Source organism: Neophocaena asiaeorientalis, unplaced genomic scaffold (genome assembly GCF_003031525.2).
Source record: "Neophocaena asiaeorientalis asiaeorientalis breed wild unplaced genomic scaffold, Neophocaena_asiaeorientalis_V1.1 scaffold77, whole genome shotgun sequence".
Classification (NCBI taxonomy): Eukaryota; Metazoa; Chordata; class Mammalia; order Artiodactyla; family Phocoenidae; genus Neophocaena; species Neophocaena asiaeorientalis.
Window position 1 is genome coordinate 4,857,301 of NW_020174645.1, and position 18,109 is coordinate 4,875,409.

General features: G+C 44.1%; 1 protein-coding gene across 1 annotated transcript in view; it reads right to left on the reverse strand.

Moving 5' to 3' along the window:
• The window catches only part of DNAH10 (dynein axonemal heavy chain 10), a 148,662-nt gene that overhangs the window by 86,438 nt on the left and 44,115 nt on the right, over positions 1 to 18,109 (reverse strand). The window contains exons 18-26 of the mRNA XM_024758684.1: positions 14,829 to 14,985; positions 11,285 to 11,761; positions 11,027 to 11,185; positions 8,001 to 8,117; positions 7,815 to 7,917; positions 6,823 to 7,001; positions 4,208 to 4,419; positions 3,032 to 3,185; positions 396 to 629 (exon numbers count right to left, since the gene is read on the reverse strand). Coding sequence (XP_024614452.1) covers positions 396 to 629; positions 3,032 to 3,185; positions 4,208 to 4,419; positions 6,823 to 7,001; positions 7,815 to 7,917; positions 8,001 to 8,117; positions 11,027 to 11,185; positions 11,285 to 11,761; positions 14,829 to 14,985 — 1,792 coding nt within the window. The remainder of the gene's footprint in view (positions 1 to 395; positions 630 to 3,031; positions 3,186 to 4,207; positions 4,420 to 6,822; positions 7,002 to 7,814; positions 7,918 to 8,000; positions 8,118 to 11,026; positions 11,186 to 11,284; positions 11,762 to 14,828; positions 14,986 to 18,109) is intronic.

Sequence of the window (18,109 nt, forward strand, 5' to 3'; positions counted from 1 at the left end):
TAAAAAAAAAAAAAAAAAAAGTGTGTGTGTGGGGGGGGATTCTGTCCTAAGAAAATAAAAAGTAGAAGGAAATCAGAAAAGGGCTTTAAATATGTTTAAATTCTTCAATGTGATACAAGAGGTGAAAGCATTCTTGCAACAAGAACAGGACAGTATTAAATAAGAATAAGGACATATGAAAAAGCACTGATTAGGAGTTGTGGAAATTAAAAATGCATTCATTGAAATTAAAACTCAGATTGATGCTTCTAATCATCCCTCCCCCCAAAATAAATCAAAGACAGAAAAAGTATGAAAGAGGATCATTAGTTTCTGCGCACAAAATATTCTCATACGAAGTCTCCTTCCTGCTATGAATCGGCGCCTTCCCATCTTTCGTGTGTCTTTTTTCTCACCTCAATGACTTCCCCTATTAGAGAAAGCATTTTCTCCCATTTGTGAACAGTCTGCAGAAAAGGCCCCACAAATCTGCTTCCTGAGATGCTTTGCAGGTTGAAAGTGTTGTCATCCAGGCACTGGATAATATCATCAACAGACCCCAAGATGTAGCCTCGCTCCTGCGTGCCTTTGTAATACTTGACCACGGTAAATTTCATATTTTCCCATGTGTCCAGGATTTCCTTCACAGCCTGGCCAGGAATATGAAAAGAATGATTCAGGCACAAGGATTGAAAAAACAGAACCCCAACCCAACAGCAACTTCCTGAGTTTGCCATGGATCAACTCAAACCCAGACTGCCAGTCAGTGTTCCAAATAAGCAGAGATTCTGGTAATCCTAGTCATCATTTACAAAGCACTTGCTCTGGTAAGCACGTGCCATTCACTATCTCCTTAGTCCTCAAAGCACCTCAGTGAGGGAGGGATTATTATTACGCACACTTTACAGAGGCGGGAACTGGGGCTCAGAGAGGGGTCGGCTTGCCACGTTCACTCAGCTACTGAGTGCCAGAACCAGGGTCTAAATTCTGTAATCTGCCTCCAGTCTACATCCTCATGAGATCCTGCCCGTCTGTTTACTCTACTGTTAAGCAAGAAAATCAAATGACAGGGCTTCCCTGGTGGCGCAGGGGTTGAGAGTCCGCCTGCCGATGCAGGGGACACGGGTTCGTGGCCCGGTCCGGGAAGATCCCACATGTCACGGAGCGGCTAGGCCCGTGAGCCACGGCCGCTGAGCCTGTGCATCCAGAGCCTGTGTGTCCGGAGCCTGTGCTCCACAACGGGAGAGGCCACAACAGTGAGAGGCCCGCATACCGCAAAAAAAAAAAAAGAAAAGAAAAGAAAATCAAAGTACAAATTAATATGCCTATTTTTATGACGTTTTCAAAAACACCCTGTCAATATTTATGCATGTGTGTATATAAAAGTATGTGTGTATATAGGTGGTGTATATGTGTGCATATGTATGTATGTATATTATGGGTTATGTGTGTGCATGTGTATATTGCGTCTGTGTATACGTGTGCATATATGTATGTGTGATACATATGTATTTATGTACATGTATATAGGTGCATGTTATGTGTATATATGTGTGGGCATGTACGTATATGGGTATACTACTCATGCATGTGGATGTGCATGTATATGTATTTTATAAATCTGTGTGTATGTGTATCCATGGATATATGTGTACATGTGTACCTATGTGTATACACGTGTATATGCATTTTTTTTTGGTTGTGCCACGCTACGGCATGCGGGATCTTAGTTCCCCGACCAGGGATCAAACCCGGGCCCCCTGCAGTGGAAGTGCGGAGCCCTAACCACTGCACCACCAGGGAATTCCCTGTATATGCATCTTAAAGTGTTAAAGGAGGGAATTCCCTGGTGACAGCAGTGGTTAAGAATCTGCCTGCAGGGGACACGGGTTCAATCCCTGGTCCGGGAGGATCTCATATGCCATGGAGCAACTAAGCCCGTGAGCACAGCTACTGAGCCTGCATTCTGGAGCCCACGAGCCACAACTGCTGAGGCCAGCATGCCACAACTACTGAAGCCCGTGCACCTAGAGCCCGTGCTCCACAACAAGAGAAGCCACAGCAATGAGAAGCCCGCACACCACAACGAAGAGTAGCCCTCACTTGCTGCAACTAGAGGAAGCCCGCATGCAGCAATGAAGACCCAATGCAGCCAAAAATAAATAAATAAAAAAAATAAAAAATTTAAAAGCTTGTTGAAAAAAATAAATAAAGTGTTAAAGGATATACCCTAAAATGTTAATAATTTATCTTCAGGGACCTCCCTGGTGGTCCAGGGGTTAAGACTCCGCGCTCCCAATGCGGGGGACCCGGGTTCGATCCCTGGTCAGGGAGCTAGATCCCGCATGCATGCTGCAACTAAGAGCCCACATGCCACAACTAAAGATCCCGCACGCCGCAACTAAGAGCCCACACAGCCAAAAAATTAAATATTTTTTTAAATAATAATAAAAATAATAAAGATAATTTATCTTCAGGTGGTAGAATTATGAATGATTTGTTTATTTTCTCAGTTTTCTACCTGGAACACCCATTATTTCTTTCTTTTTTCTTTTTTAAATATTAATTAATTTATTTATTTTTGGCTGTGTTGGGTCTTCGTTTCTGTGCGAGGGCTTTCTCTAGTTGTGGCAAGCGGGGGACACTCTTCATCGCGGTGCACGGCCCTCTCACTGTCGTGGCCTCTCTGGTTACGGAGCACAGGCTCCAGATGCACAGGCTCAGTAGTTGTGGCTCACGGGCCTAGTTGCTCCGTGGCATGTGGGATCTTCCCAGACCAGGGCTTGAACCCGTGCCCCCTGCATCGGCAGGCAGATTCTCAACCACTGCGCCACCAGGGAAGCCCCCACCCATTATTTCTTTAATAAATAAGTCAAGAGTGAAACTATAATTAAGAACTAAAACATTTAACTGGGGCAGAAATTCTATTTCTAGAACAGATCATTCTTTCTTGCTCAAACATAACAGGTATCAGAGCAAACGGGTCTTCTCTCTGAATTAAAAAAAATATTCTTTTTTTTCTGTACCATTTTACAACTAAAAATAGTCCTACCTTCTCAATGGCTATCTCCTTGATGGCCGACGTCACAATCTCGTTGAGAACATCTGTGTGTGTGTGAAGCTCCATAGCAAACATGTTTTCCAAGGTGAATGTTTCAGTCATTTCAAACATCACGCCTGTTTTCTCCATAAGCTCTTTCCAATGCCTAAAGGTGCATCCACATTAAAACCTTTGCCTACTGAGTTTAGTGATGGATTCAATTATTCCCTCTTTAACCACAGGATAAAACCCCATTATAAACACTTCTTGTAATGGAACTTGGAAATACGAGTACATCACTGGAATTATCTGTCCAAAGTTTTCCATGATCCCACTGGCTGCCGGAATTAAACCCAGGAAACAACATCTAGAAGATATTGTCTTAGATGGCTAGTCTTCACTACCACCTAAGAAAATACACAACTTCTCATTTGTTGGTAACTGCCTCTGCGCAGTCTCTAGACGGGTGATCCCGACCTCTCCTGGATCACTCAGCCTGTCTGAGACCCTGGTGCAAATTATGAGCACTCGTGTGTTGGGTAAACATTCAGCAAGCACTAACTCTGTGCAGGCAGTTGGCTGGCTGCTGGGGGTTCAGAGTGACTCAGAAGCAAGGCCCCTGCCCTGGGGAACACTGCCAGCGACTTGGGGAGACAGTCAGTGACCGATAAAACAAATCTATAAATTAAATAACCGCACACTGTTTCGAGCACTGTGGAAAAAGAACGCAGAGTGATAAAGTTAAGAAGGGGGAACAGGACAGACACAGCACCAAGCAGCACTGCTCTTGACCCAATCTGGCCTCCTTTGAAGGTTCACATTTGCCCACTTTTATGGTCCCATGTATATGGGATGAATGCAATAAGGCAGCTAAACATGGCGCTGGACCGGCAGAATGCCAGGTACCCAGCATACAAGCAGTAACCGTAGAATCACTGATTTTTGCTGTGCACAGAGATGGTCAGAAAGGAGAATCTACCGTTTTTTCTCTCTCTAGTCCCAGGTCTAGTGCAGGAGCTGATATAGGAGAATCCTTGTGGTTGATAATTTAATGGAAACTTTACATAGAAGCGGTATTATAGAAATATTACTTGCATATTTCTAGTACCGTATTGCTGTTGGCATCTTGTCCTTCATCATCAGAGCTAAGCAAAGACATATTTTAAAGTAAAAGCTCCCCCCACAAACCTGTCTCTTAAAGCCTCGTGCTTCAAGTCAAGCAGTAAAGGAATCGAGTCTTTGAACGCCTTCATTTTTGCTTCCAGATGGTAGGCCACTGATAGATTTCGGACCTGCCGGGGCAGCTTTCTGAGGGACTTGAGAAAACTTTCAATTCCTTCCTGGAGAAACTGAACATTGAGGTTGACCCAGAGTGTCTGAGACCATTCTTCCTTTGCAACCTGGAAACGGTCAAGAAATACTCCCATCAACAAGACCCCTTTGGAAACTCGAAGGTGGCTTGACCGGGAGAGCGCATTCTTAACCCTTGGTTATTCTCACTTCTCTCCAAATATCATCACCCAGCTCCCCACAACAACCTCAAATCCACAAAGGAAAGATCGATTCCAAGGCTCTAAAACGCAAACAGAACATTCCAACTTTTTGAAGCCCTCACAAAAATAATGCTGTATCCAAGGATGTTTACGATCCAGAAACATGCCTTCCTTTCCTTCAGGGAAAGGGAAGAAGCAGGATGTCAGAAACAGGTATTTTAAAATCAGGGAGTCACTTGGGTCTTAAATATGTACTTCATTCAGGCGCTGTCCTTTTCTGATAAAAGAAGCTAAGGTTACGAAATACCTACAATTTAGATAATCCTGCTTGGTTATCATAAAGAAAAGACTTTGTATTCCAGCTCCCTGAGATTTAATGTAAACAGGACCATCTCATGTAAAATTTACCATCTTGTAGAACTGGCATTTGCAACCTGTGACATCCAGGCTTGACAGAGTTGCTTGAGTCATGAAATATATTTGACAGGAAATTATGTTAATTGATGAAATACGTGTAAGATAATTTTTTTTTTTTTGGCTGCGTCGGGTCTTAGTTGCGGCGCGCAGGATATCTTTGTTGAGGCATGTGGGATCTTTCATTGTGATGCACAGGCGCTTGGGCTCTTCGTTGCGGGGCGCAGGCTTCTCTCTAGTTGTGTGCTCGGGGTTTTTTCTCTCTCTAGTTGTGGCGCGCGGGCTCTCTAGTTGAGGTGCGTGAGCTCAGCAGTTGTGACGCATGGGCTTAGTTGCCCTGCGGCATGTGGGAACCTAGCTCCCCAACCAGGGATACGACCCACGTCCCCTGCATTGGAAGGCGGATTCTTTACCACTGGACCACCAGGGGAGTCTCGTGTATGATGATTCTTTAAAGTGTAAATGGCACTACATATGATGTATTTACATTTTTTCGTTTCTCTTCTTTTCTTGCCTTCTAGAAAGATATTAAAAGTTCCGTTTTTTGGATTATTTTGAGATGACTCCCATGATTCATTACCTCCTTTTTGCAAAAATTTAATGAGAAACAAATTAGAAAGAAATCATCATGAAATTAAGTACTTCTTGGAGTTTCTACCCCTAAATATACAACCAGTCAGTCATTATCATAATGCCTTTCCTTCATCCACCCTCCATGCCTTTGCCTGACACTCTCTCCACTGAGCGCATTTGTTAAAACCACAACTATGGTTAGGCCCACAACCCCACGTTTATCAGGACCCAACACCTACACCCGGGCAGCCAACCACGACTGCTCAAAACTCAACCTTGCCCACGGCCTCAGTCGAAATCCAGGACCGTGCGGGCACCATCGGTCACCCCGCATCTCCTTGGCGTCTTGCTCCCCATTCTTCTAGAGGGTCATTTCACCCCCACTCCACCATCCTCAACCAGCCAGCATCCCCACCCACGGTCCCCTCTGCTGATGACCTTGCTGTGTACAACCCTGGGGAAGCGGACGCGATCAGAACAGAACATCCAACATCTCCCGCTAGAAGCATCTCTGTGCGTAGGCTCTGTCCTCCCCATATGACGGTCGATGAGTCTGCCTCTTATTTGAGGCCACCTCTCGATCCCATCCCTTTCCCACCTACTCAAGGACACCAGACATGAAGACTCCCTTCTCCCTCCTATTACCTGCGCCCCCTCCTTACTGGATCACTCCTATCAGTATACAAACTCACGTTGTAATTTCTCCCACCTTAAAAGAAATGCATCACGACCCCACGTCCCCTCCACCCATCACTCCTCATCTCCCTGCTTCCCTCCATAACAAGACTCACTGGAAGAGTCATCTACACTTGGCGTTTCTAATGCCTCTCTTCCCTTTCTCTCTGTTTTTCCTAAGCTTTATGGAGGGTTCACGGGTGTACAATAAGCTACACATATGTCGAGTGTACAGCTGGGTAAGTTTTGACATGTGCGTGAGACCATCGGCTCAGTCGAGATAAGGAACGTATCCATCACCATCACCCTGGGAGGTCTCCTCCTGCATCTCTGTAATCACCCCCTCCCACCCTTCTCCTTCCACCCCACCCCTAGTCAACCACTGACCCGCTTTCTGCCAGGAACATGTACAGTGGCAACCAGGACATTCACCATGTGGGGCAGCCTCACCTCCATCGAGTTCCAGAGCTCTCTCCACACCCCAAACGGAAACCCCGTATTCATGAGCAGTCACTCCCCACGACCTCCTCCCGAGAGCCAAAGTGAGAGTTTCTATGAAATCTGCCCCAGGCTCTGTACGATTGCGGCCTCAAAGTCCGCTGACTTGCATTCCCTCCAGCGAGGCCCAGTCCGTGGGTGGACGCTTACCTTTAGTGCTTCATAGAGCTCGTAAATGGTCTTCAGCCCGCTCATTTCCTTCTGCACTTTTAGCAGCTCCGGGTACATCGTAATTGGAAGATCAAAAAGCTTCTCAGCATTAGCCAGCTCCTGACGGTTCTTTTCGTGTCTCATCAGCTCTTTTTCAAAAGTGGCTAAAAGGTCTACTCCTAGTAAATAAGCCGATAAATGAATGCATACAAATTTTTTAATTTAATTTTTATTTCATATTGGAGTACAGTTGATTTACAATGTGTTCGTTTCAGTGCACAGCAAAGTGATTCAGTTACACATATATCTATTCTTTTTCAGATTCTTTTCCCATATAGGTTATTACGGAGTATTGAGTAGAGTTCCCTGTGCTACACAGTAGGTCCTTGATTATCTATTTTATATATAGTGGTGTGTATAATCCCAAAATTCTAATTTATCCCTCCCCCCTCCAACTTTCCCCTTTGGTAACCATAAGTTTGTTTTTGAAGCCTGTGAGTCTGTTTCTGTTTTATAAATAAGTTCATTTCGAATACATACAATTTTAAGGTATACAAAATTGAATAAGAAATCATGAACAATATGCAAAACTATCATCTCGTCCATAGAAGCCAACCGGGAAGACAAACTTAGAATGACCAGACTTTATCTTGCCATCATTCTAACTAAAACCAGAGGGCCAGTTACATGGGAAAGCTCCTCTAGTTAGGAAGTTCTGTCTCCTGAGCGTTCTCGCTCTAAGTGGTCTCAGCTTGGCCTGCAGATTAGAATCCCCACGGGAGCTTTAAAAACCTTGAAGTCCAGACCACTCCCCAGACCAGTGGAATCAACTCTGTGGACCTGGTGCCCAGGCAGAAGTGGTTTTTAGAGATCCCCAGAGGAACCCAGTGTACGGGCAAGGTTACACACCACTGCTCCATCCCATCTTCCCATAAAATTCTTAAGCAAAACGCATTCAAATGCCTCAGTCAGACCAACGTGAATACCCTTACCTCTATCAAGATCTTCACCAACAGAACCAGGGCCTTCATGATAAAAACGTCTTGCAAAGCCCTCTATCTGCTGTCTGTAGTTTAATATTTCACCTCGAGTGATCTGAGAAAAGCAGGGTTGCGTTAGTTTAGCCCACTGGATATTTTTCAACATCTTTACTCGGAAAGTAAAGCGTTTCAAGGTACCTCTGTGAACGTTCTCTTTATACTTCCCAGAGTACGCTCCACATTCAATGCATCATTAAACAGATTTGACCACGTGCTCTCAATCTTGTCAACCAGTTCTTTCTCTGCATCGGAAGGCTAAAAAAAAAAAAAAAAGAACAAACAATAAACGATCAGCAGTTTGGAAATGAAATTTCCGGTCAATCCAGGACTTCCGCTTCTGCGTAATGGCAGGCTAGGTCATTTGAACAAATGCTGGTTGAATTATACAAATTAGATATTTATAATAAAAATAAAATCAGGAGAAAATAATTTTTTAAAAGAGATAGATGACATAGGCATAAAGAGAGAGAAATAACCTAGAGAGATAAACCCTTCATAAAGTAAAACCGAGCTTCAAATCAACCTCATCTCTGATTAAAATAAGGTTATCTTGACCTGTTAACACACCCAGCTGTGTTGTCATAAGCAAAACTAAATCTCCTATGATGAAACATAACATCATCTGAAGCCTCCAATTGTCCCTACAATTTGTCATATATGATGTCCAGAACTCAATCAGAAATAACAGGACGGTAAGGATACAAATGACTTGAAGGAAACCAAGGGATACACAGACAGTATAAGCAGACAGTAATGGAGTTCTAAGACACAGAATTCTAAATAATGTTACTTGATAAAGAAAACAAAAGACAGAACTGAAAATGTTGACTTTATTTTAATTATAAATTTTGCATACTGTGCATTTTTCTTTTTACCTTTGGAGGATGCCAGAGAACTAATTTATTATTCTGAAAACATGTAATTACAGGGTAAATAACCTGCCCTTGTCATATAAACTGTATCTCAGGGTAAACAGATAGTTTTTAAGGAAAAGTTTCTTTTTTCATTTTTATTATTTTTTTATTGAAGTATAATTGACAATACTATGTTAATTCCAGGTGCACAACACAGGGATTCGTTATTTCTATACACTACAAAATGATCACCACTACTGTGCATTTTCTGATGAAAGGATCTCCAGCTTTCAGCCAAGACTAATGCTCAGTGAAGGTGATTAAAGCCCTCAAGCAGTGTAAATTCTGAAATACAAATTTTATGCAAATTCAGGCGTATAACAGCTCTTTGTTTCTCCCTTCTACTTTGTTTTTCCAGTGGATTCTTTTCTAGGTATTATGTGATGCAGAGCACGCAAAATTTTGCATACAATTTCAAGGAGATCCCAGACACCCTCAAACTCATCCACAGACTTTCTAAAGGTCTTTGAAACACACATTTAACAACCCTAAATAAAGACAATTGAATTATTATCTTCTACCAGTTTCTTTTATCGTCTTATCTCTCTTCTTCCCCCTTATCATTTTTGCAACAGCCATTTATTTATAAAAGAAAATTAACATTAAAAAAAAAAGAAAGAGGGGCTTCCCTGGTGGCGCAGTGGTTGAGAGTCCGCCTGCCGATGCAGGGGATGCGGGTTCCTGCACCGGTCTGGGGAAGATCCCACATGCCACAGAGCTGCTAGGCCCATGAGCCATGGCCACTGAGCCTGCGCTTCCAGAGCCTGTGCTCCGCAACGGGAGAGGCCACAACAGTGAGAGGCCCGCGTACCGCAAAAAAAAAAAAAAAAAAAAAAAAAAAAAAGAAAGAGGGAAAACCAAAACAGTGTGCAGTTACAGACCAGTCGACAAAAAACACTATTTGATCCATGCAAGATTGAGAAATAATCTCTAAGTTGTCATTATTCTAAATAACCATGCTTTACATTTAAATTTTATTACTTAAAGTCATAAACAATTGACTTTATTGTATATTTGAGAAGTCTTTCTGAAAAGGGCCTTAGAATTCAACCCAACCATAAAAAGCTTCAGAAAAGAGTTCACTTAAAATAAAATAAAAACAACTATTAAAGAAATTTTGTGCATATCCTTTTGGGTGTATTGAGAAACAAATTAATATGCAAGTCATTTTTGGTGGGTCTATATACTACAAATTTTCTATGCAGTAAACATGGTTTATATATAAACTGTAAATTTATCCAACTAATTTATTGAAATAATTCCAGTGAATTGGAACTGCTAGGACTAAGGCTATCCAAAATTTATAGTTTGAGTTCAAGCTAGATTTCCCCTACTATTAATATATAGATGGGACCTCATCAATCTTGTCTCCCGGTGTTTATGTGGGTCTGTTTCCTAAAGCTGTATAAATGTTAGGTTTTTAATCTTTGGTAATATGACATTACAAAGAAATGGCTTTTCTTCTGTCATTGTTCAGCTCAGTCATCTTCATAGATGCTTAATCCTTACTAGTCACTTGTGTTATTTCATTTTCTTCCATTGTTTTTTTTTTTTTCCATTTCCCTCGGTATATCAGTGTCTTTGTTACTGGTTTGTAAGAACTCACTTATGACTAAGGATGTTAACCATTTGTCATGCAATACAAATGAAATACCACATTTTACTGCCATCAATTTAATATGGTGTTTTGTATTTTGGTTGTATATTAAAATATAATCATGTTGTATTTTTAAAAAATAAAATAGGGCTTCCCTGGTGGTGCAGTGGTTGAGAGTCCGCCTGCCGATGCAGGGGACACAGGTTCGTGTCCCGGTCCGGGAAGATCCCACATGCCGCGGAGCGGCTGGGCCCGCAAGCCATGGCCGCTGAGCCTGCGAGTCGGAGCCTGTGCTCCGCAACGGGAGAGGCCACAACAGTGAGAGGCCCGTGTACCGCAAAAAAAATAAATAAATAAAATAAAAAATAAATAAAATAGGAACTTCCCTGGCAGTCCAGTGGTTAGGACTACACGCTTCCACTGCAGGGAGCACAGGTTCGATCCCTGGTCAGGGAACTAAGATCCCACATGCCGCACAGTGCAGCCAAAAAAAATTTTAAATAAATAAATAAACAAAAATACACAAAGGAAGGAAGGAAGAGAGAGAGGGAGGGAGGGAGGGAGGAAGGAAAGAAGGAAGGAAGGAAGGAAGGAAGGAAGGAAGGGAGGAAGGAAGGAAGGAAGGAAGGGAGAAAAGGAAAGAGTTCACTTACAGAGAGACTGTACATCGCCATGGTGCGATACCTCTCCTGGACATCCCGGTATCTTAGTTCCATCACTAAAGATTTACTTTTAATTTCTGCAATTGTTGCAAGGACAAACTTGAGATCTTCAAGGGTACTGGGGCTCTTCTTCAGGTTTTTGGTCAGGAACTATAAAAGAGAGTTCAAAGTGACACTGAATAAGCATAGAGGAAAAAAATATAGCGCAGAACGAAGCCCAGAAGATCATGAAACCCAGGGCCCTACTACCTCTATCTCTTCGTGCAGATTATGGAGCTCCTCTCTGGCTGACTCATTAAGGAGCTTCCCAAGTGAAACCACCCAGGACTTGGCATTTTCCTGTACGGTGTTCGCCAGGGGTCCAAGCTGAAGGCGGATGCAGTGCTCATCCTTGATCAAGGGGTGATGCATCACTTCAGAGGCGATCCTGGAATAGAACTGCAACTTCTCATCATAGGCAACACAAGGGGGCTTCTTGGCTGCAAACTTCTCCATCACGATGGCTTTGTCCAGTTTCCAGAGCGGTCGGTACCGCTTCCATTTCTGCAGGTACTTCATAAGATTGATCAGAATCCTGTGGACGTTTTGGGGGATCATAACGGCCTGCTCAATTATCTGAGGGTTCTGAGAAATATCATTGTAAAAGTTGATGATAACAAGTTCTTCTTCCTCTCCCTTCTGAGGGGGGCATTCTATGCAGCTGCCATTCATCCAGCGAACAAAATTCTGGCAAAATAAGAATTGGGGGGAAAAAGACAGTCCTTCAGTATCTATTTTGCTTCCTATGTACATATCATGTTCAGTAATAAGTCTTGCTAGTAAGGGATCTCACTTTATTATCGATAAGCTGTGCTAGGTTGCAAAAAAATCACCACAATCCTTTGTCCCTTCCATCAAGAGATTCTGTCTGTTGACAAAACGGTCCATCGGGAGTACCTATTTTCCCACTCTGGGCTAGCCTGTGACTTGACCAACAGATAGGGGAAGTGGCATTAAGCAAGGTCCAAGCCCGGGGCTCAAGTAGCCCAGCAGCTTCTACTCTCATGCTCTTGAAACCTTGCAGCCACCAGATGCACGAGCTTCATCTAGCCTACGTGATGATGGAGCCCCAGGAGAACCGAGGCTCCCCAGGCAACAGCCAGCCAATCATCAGACATGTGCTTGAGCACAGCCAAGTTCGGGTGTATAAAACCACATTAGTTTCCAGTGTCCCAGCACAAATCTGTCATTGGACGTCTCCCTGCTGTATAGTCAAGAGCCCCTCTTCTTTCAAGCAAACCATGGGTGGTTATACATAACATCTCTGAACCGTAGTCTGGCCACCTGTAGAGTGGGAGTGACAACAATTACTGATTCTACTGCTCACGGTAACGCTAATACCAAAACTGACAGCTAACGTTTATTTAGAGCTGACTGCCAAGTACTGTGCTCAGTGCTCTACGTGCTACGCCATTTAATTCTCCCAACCCACTCTAGAACATGGATGGCATTATCATTTCCACTTAATAGGTGAGGTAATTCGATCCTAGTTTAAAACTTTTGCTCATTGTTTTCAGTCATGAAATATGAACCCTGAAGTTCAAATAGTGCGGTCAAGCCGACTTAAGTCACCTTCGCCGTAAGTGTTTATCTGCAGAGATATTTGTTAATGAAAGGCATTTCCGACACTTTCCAAGAGGACAGGTAAAAATTCTTTTCATTTAAAACAAAGCATTGATAAAAATATAATAAAAATAAATAAAAGAAAGCATTTATGAAGATGAAATAACCCTCTTCACCACAAAGCCTCAAGCCCATCTATGGCAGGGGTGGGAATAAATTGGCAAGAAAAACTAGGATTAACATCCATAATGTTTCACAAAGAGTCTCTCCTATTTATTTACCCCTTGGAGATTGTTTTGTTTTCCTGTTCAAAGACTTGGTAATGTAACACCTAAGAGTTAAGAGAATGTATATGACCGAGGTTTAATAAATGACCTATTTGCATAGATTATCAAACGTGCAATTCATTCATTAATTTCCAAGTACAGTGAAATGAAATTCCCTGTTTGTAATGTCTACACTTAGTTTTATGCTAAAAAACATGCCTGAGGGCTTCCCTGGTGGCGCAGTGGTTAAGAATCCACCTGCCAATGCAGGGGACACGGGTTCGAGCCCTGGTCTGGGAAGATCCCACATGCCACAGAACAACTAAGCCCGTGCGCCACAACTACTGAGCCTGAGCTCTAGAGCCCGCGAGCCACATCTACTGAGCCCACGTGCCACAACTACAGAAGCCCGCGCGCCTAGAGGCTGTGTTCCGCAACAAGAGAAGCCACCGCAATGAGAAGCCCACACACCACAATGAAGAGTAGCCCCCACTCGCCGCAACTAGAGAAAAGTCCACGCACAGCAACGAAGACCCAATGCAGCCAAAAATAAATTAATTAATTTAAAAAAATGTTTTTAAATGCCTGAGATAGGTTTGACTTTCTGAACAAACCAAGTGAAAAGAAAGATATTAGTGTCTTGAGGGGGTGTGACATCTCTTATGCACAAAGATGGCCCTATTTTCCCAATGTTGGTAAGACGTAAACTTTGGGTTATTTGCCAACTGACAGTCATTTGACAAGCACTGACTGAGTGCCAATTATGTGCTAGGCGCTGTGCGAGGTGCTGGGGGCTCCAGAGTGAACAGACACTCAAAGTTCATGGTGTTGTGGAACTTGCATTCTAGTGGCATGAGCTAGTCAAAGCATGAACGAGCACGTAAATAAATAAGAAAAGGTCAGATAGTGATATGGGCTAGGAAGAAGATGGAGTAGGGTGATGTAATAGGGAAGGACCAGAAGGGGCCAGCAGGTCAAGGTCTGGGGAGCAGAAGGTTCCAGGCAGAGGGAACAGGGGTGCCACTATTTCAAGGAGGAAGTGGTGTTACCTGCTGGAGGTGCATTAGGCTGGGGCACAGTGGGGTGTGTACAGGTAGGAGCTGATCAGAAAGGTAGGCAGGTGCTAGATTGCAGAGGGGCTCATAGACCAGAATGAGGAGTTTGGATTATGTTCTAAGTGCAACGTGAAGTCATCGGGGGCTTTTACACAGGGATGACATGAAACGATTCACATTTTTAAAGGATAATCCTGACCACCTGTGGACACATTACTGCAACAGTTCAAGTGAGGGACGATGAACTTGGGATGGACTGGTAACGTGGAAAAGGAGAGAAGAGGGGAGATCAGAGGCGTGTTTGAGGGAGCGAGTCAACCAGACTTACCGATGGGCTGAATATGGGTGGACGGGAGAAAAGAGGGATCAAGGATGGCTCCCAGGGTTTTGACTCAACCCCTTGGGTGGATGTTGGCGCCGTTGCCTGAAGTAGGGAAAATGGGGGCAGGACCAGGCTGCATGTTGGAAAGCGAAGAATTCCATCTTGTACTCGCCAGGTCTAAGGTTCAAGGGGAGACAGCCGGTCGGCGACTAGAAACATGTGCTGTGTAGTAGAGAATTCTGGGTTGGAGATGGAAATGTGGTGGGCTTGCCTCCATAGGGTTGGTAATAACAGCCATGGGACCGGCCGTGAGGATGCACAAAGAAGATAAAGAGAGGTGAGAAGGGAGCCGGCATCAAGCCTTGGGACACCCTCAAACTTCAGAGATTTACAGAGGAGGAGCCAGGAAGAGACTAAAGCGGTCTGGACAAAGGACAGGGTGGAGCCTGTGTTCTTGACCTCCTGGGTCCCCTGCTGTCCGCAGCTGGCAGGCCCAGCCCTCTGTGACAAGGGGTCAACCAGGAAACAACACACAGTTCCGATCCTACCTTGGTCACCTCCACACAACTTCGGACACAGTGGACGCACATCTTGTCAATCTCGTTTGCGCTGGGGTGCAGGATGATCTCGGGCGCTGTCAAAATGGTTTCCGTTTGGAACAAAGGGACGTTTCCAAGGATTAAAGAATTAAAAGACTGCAAATTCCTAGGAGGGGTTAATAAAACAGACTCAGTACTCAGCAGCGTCAAAGATATCCGACAGCGGGTGAAAATGGCTAGAGTCCCAGCCGCCACCTATAAAAAGCCTGCGACAAGGAATAACACATTCTACGGCTGTAATGGACAGTGTGGGATGAGTTTCATTATGTACCCTTTTTATGGCCCAAATTTTACAAATAGTTCATTTCTACTTTGGGGAAGTTAGAATACCTATTAGTTGGAAGATACTTAGTAATGGTAACTCCAAAAAGCTGTTTGACTCTGGTTCAGGAAAAATGAACACTCATGTCCCCACTCCACCTGGCCCACCAGACTCTGTCCTTTCCAGGATTAAATCAGGGACAACAGAGGGATGGACACTTCATTAGCCTGCAAACCAGTCTTCCTCTTCCTCCCATCCCCAATTCAGTGATTCCTACAGCCAGAGAGAGCGTATAAAACATGCAACTCGGGTTTCCCTGGTGACGCAGTGGTTGAGAGTCCGCCTGCCGATGCAGGGGACACGGGTTCGTGCCCCGGTCCGGGAAGATCCCACATGCCGTGGAGCGGCTGGGCCCGTGAGCCATGGCCGCTGAGCCTGCGCGTCCGGAGCCTGTGCTCCGCAACGGGAGAGGCCCGCGTACCGCAAAAAAAAAAAAAAAAAAAAAAAAAAAAAAAAAAAAAAAACAAACACAATCTTTACTTATTTTTTATCACAGCATAATTTACTTTCTCAGAACAGCAGCATGAAAATGTGAGGAAAGATCTCATCTCTGTCAGTGTATTTAAATAAAGTATGCATATTTTTAAAAGAAATGCAAAGGAAACACCACCAAATGCGCAATATATATATTTATACATAACAAAAAAAAAAAAAAAAAAAAAAAAACAAAAAAACCCATGCAACTCTTCTCTCTCTGAGAATAAATGCAAGCTGCTTCCAGGGTCTTAACGATCTGGTCCCTGCCTGCTCAGCTTCCTCTCCCACGCACTCCCTTCACTCTCTTTATTCCTTCCTTCTATTCCTCCCACGTGGCCTCCAGGTCTGTACACTGGCCTTTGTCTTCCCCCAGGAAGCCCCTCCCCTTCCAGCTTTGCTCCTTAGCTTCAGGGCTCCGCTACAGCATGGCCTCTCTGTAGCCTTTCTTGACCACCCAATCACAACAGCCCTTCCAGTCTCTCCCTGGAACATTATTCTGCTTTATTTCTTTCACAGAGAATATTTATTTCCTTGAGTCTTGCATCTCTCTCCTATGAGGATGGAGAAGCTCCAGAAAAAGAGGGGCTTTATCTGGTCCAGTGCCTGGTCCAGTCCAGGCTCTAATAAACCTTGGAATGAATGAGTGAGTGAATAGATGGATTGATGGGTAAATGGATGAATGGATCAAGGGAAAACGTAGTGTATTAGAAAGAGAAAACTCAGGAGGTAGCCCCGTACGAGGGGCTGATGTTTTCTTTTTTCGGCTGTGCCAGGCGGCTTGTGGGATCTTAGTTCCCCAACCAGGGATCGAACCGGGGCCCTTGCCAGTGAAAGCATGGAGTCCTGACCACTCGACCGCCTGGGAACTCCTAAGGGGCTGCTTTAAGAGTCAAAGTTAGAAGCAACATTAAAAAACAAATGAAATATGTAGAAAACAGATTTATTTAAAGGATCAATGAAGTGAGTTTGTCAAACTGCATCCAGGGGACTCCCCTGGTGGTGCAACAGTTAAGAATCCACCTGCCAATGTAGGGGACGTGGGTTCGAGCCCTGGTCAGGGAACTAAGATCTTGCATGCTGTGTGGTGCAGACAAAACAATTTTTTTTAATTTTTTAAATTGAATAATAATAATAAAATAACAAAATTTTTAAATCATAATGAAGAAGACGTTTTTTAAAAACAACAAAAAATGAAAGAGAAAGAGAAGAGGAAAAATACTTTTTCAGGAGGCTAAGATCAGAAGGGAAATTAGAGAAACTTCTTCTGGGGTTCTTCATAAAAAAAACATACGGGACTTCCCTGGTGACTCAGTGGTTAAGAATCTGCCTGCCAATGCAAGGGACACAGGTTTAAGCCCTGGGCTGGGAAGATCCCACATGCCACAGTGCAACTAAGCCTGTCCGCCACAACTACTGAGCCTGCACTCTTGAGCCCGTGAGCCACAACTACTGAGCCCACGTGCCACAACTACCGAAGCCTGCGCGCCTAGAGTCCACGCTCTGCAACAAAAGAAGCCATCACAATGAGAAGCCCGCGTACCACAACGAAGAGTAGCCCCTGCTCAATGCAACTAGAGAAAGCCTGTGCGCAGCAACGAAGACCCAAAACAGCCAAAAATAAAAATAAATAAATTTATTAAAAAAAGAAAACATATGATAAAATGAACACCACCCTTGTCAATATGGAGGTAATAGCAACAGTGATGAATTTCATAGGCCGGTTTTTTAGAAGGACCCTAAGCCAATGTGAAGTCCAGGCACTTAGCTCTCGGCCAGTCTGAGCTGCAGAGCTGTGGAGCTCCAGGAGGGAAGGGACAGCCTCCATGTGTCTGAGGCGGGCACACACAATAAGCATTCAACACATACGTGATGCCCATTCTGGCCAGGGGTTACTTTAGACCTTCGGGAAGAGTTCATGCATCATATATCCTTCAAATCAGCCTCTCTCAGTGTAAGTGAAGGCATCATCTGGGATTTTGTTAAATACTGAGTGACAACAATTCTCTGTTGCCCGTTGAACACAGACATGTGTATGTTTTTCAGACAGTGGGGAGAGGGATAATTTCCTTTTCTGGATGTTGAGGGACCTAACAAGAACATGAGCCAGTATGACACTTTGTACTATAGTATCACCACAAATTACAATTCTGCCCATAATGAACCTCTTATTCACCAGAATTTCCTATTATTATCTTTTAAAGGTTATTTGTTGGGACTTCCCTCGTGGCGCAGTGGTTGAGAGTCCGCCTGCCGATGCAGGGGACACGGGTTCGTGGCCCGGTCCGGGAGGATCCCACATGCTGCGGAGCGGCTGGGCCCGTGAGCCATGGCCGCTGAGCCTGCGCGGCCGGAGCCTGGGCTCCGCAACGGGAGAGGCCACAACAGTGAGAGGCCCGTGTACCGCAAAAAAAAAAAAAAAAAAAAAAATGAA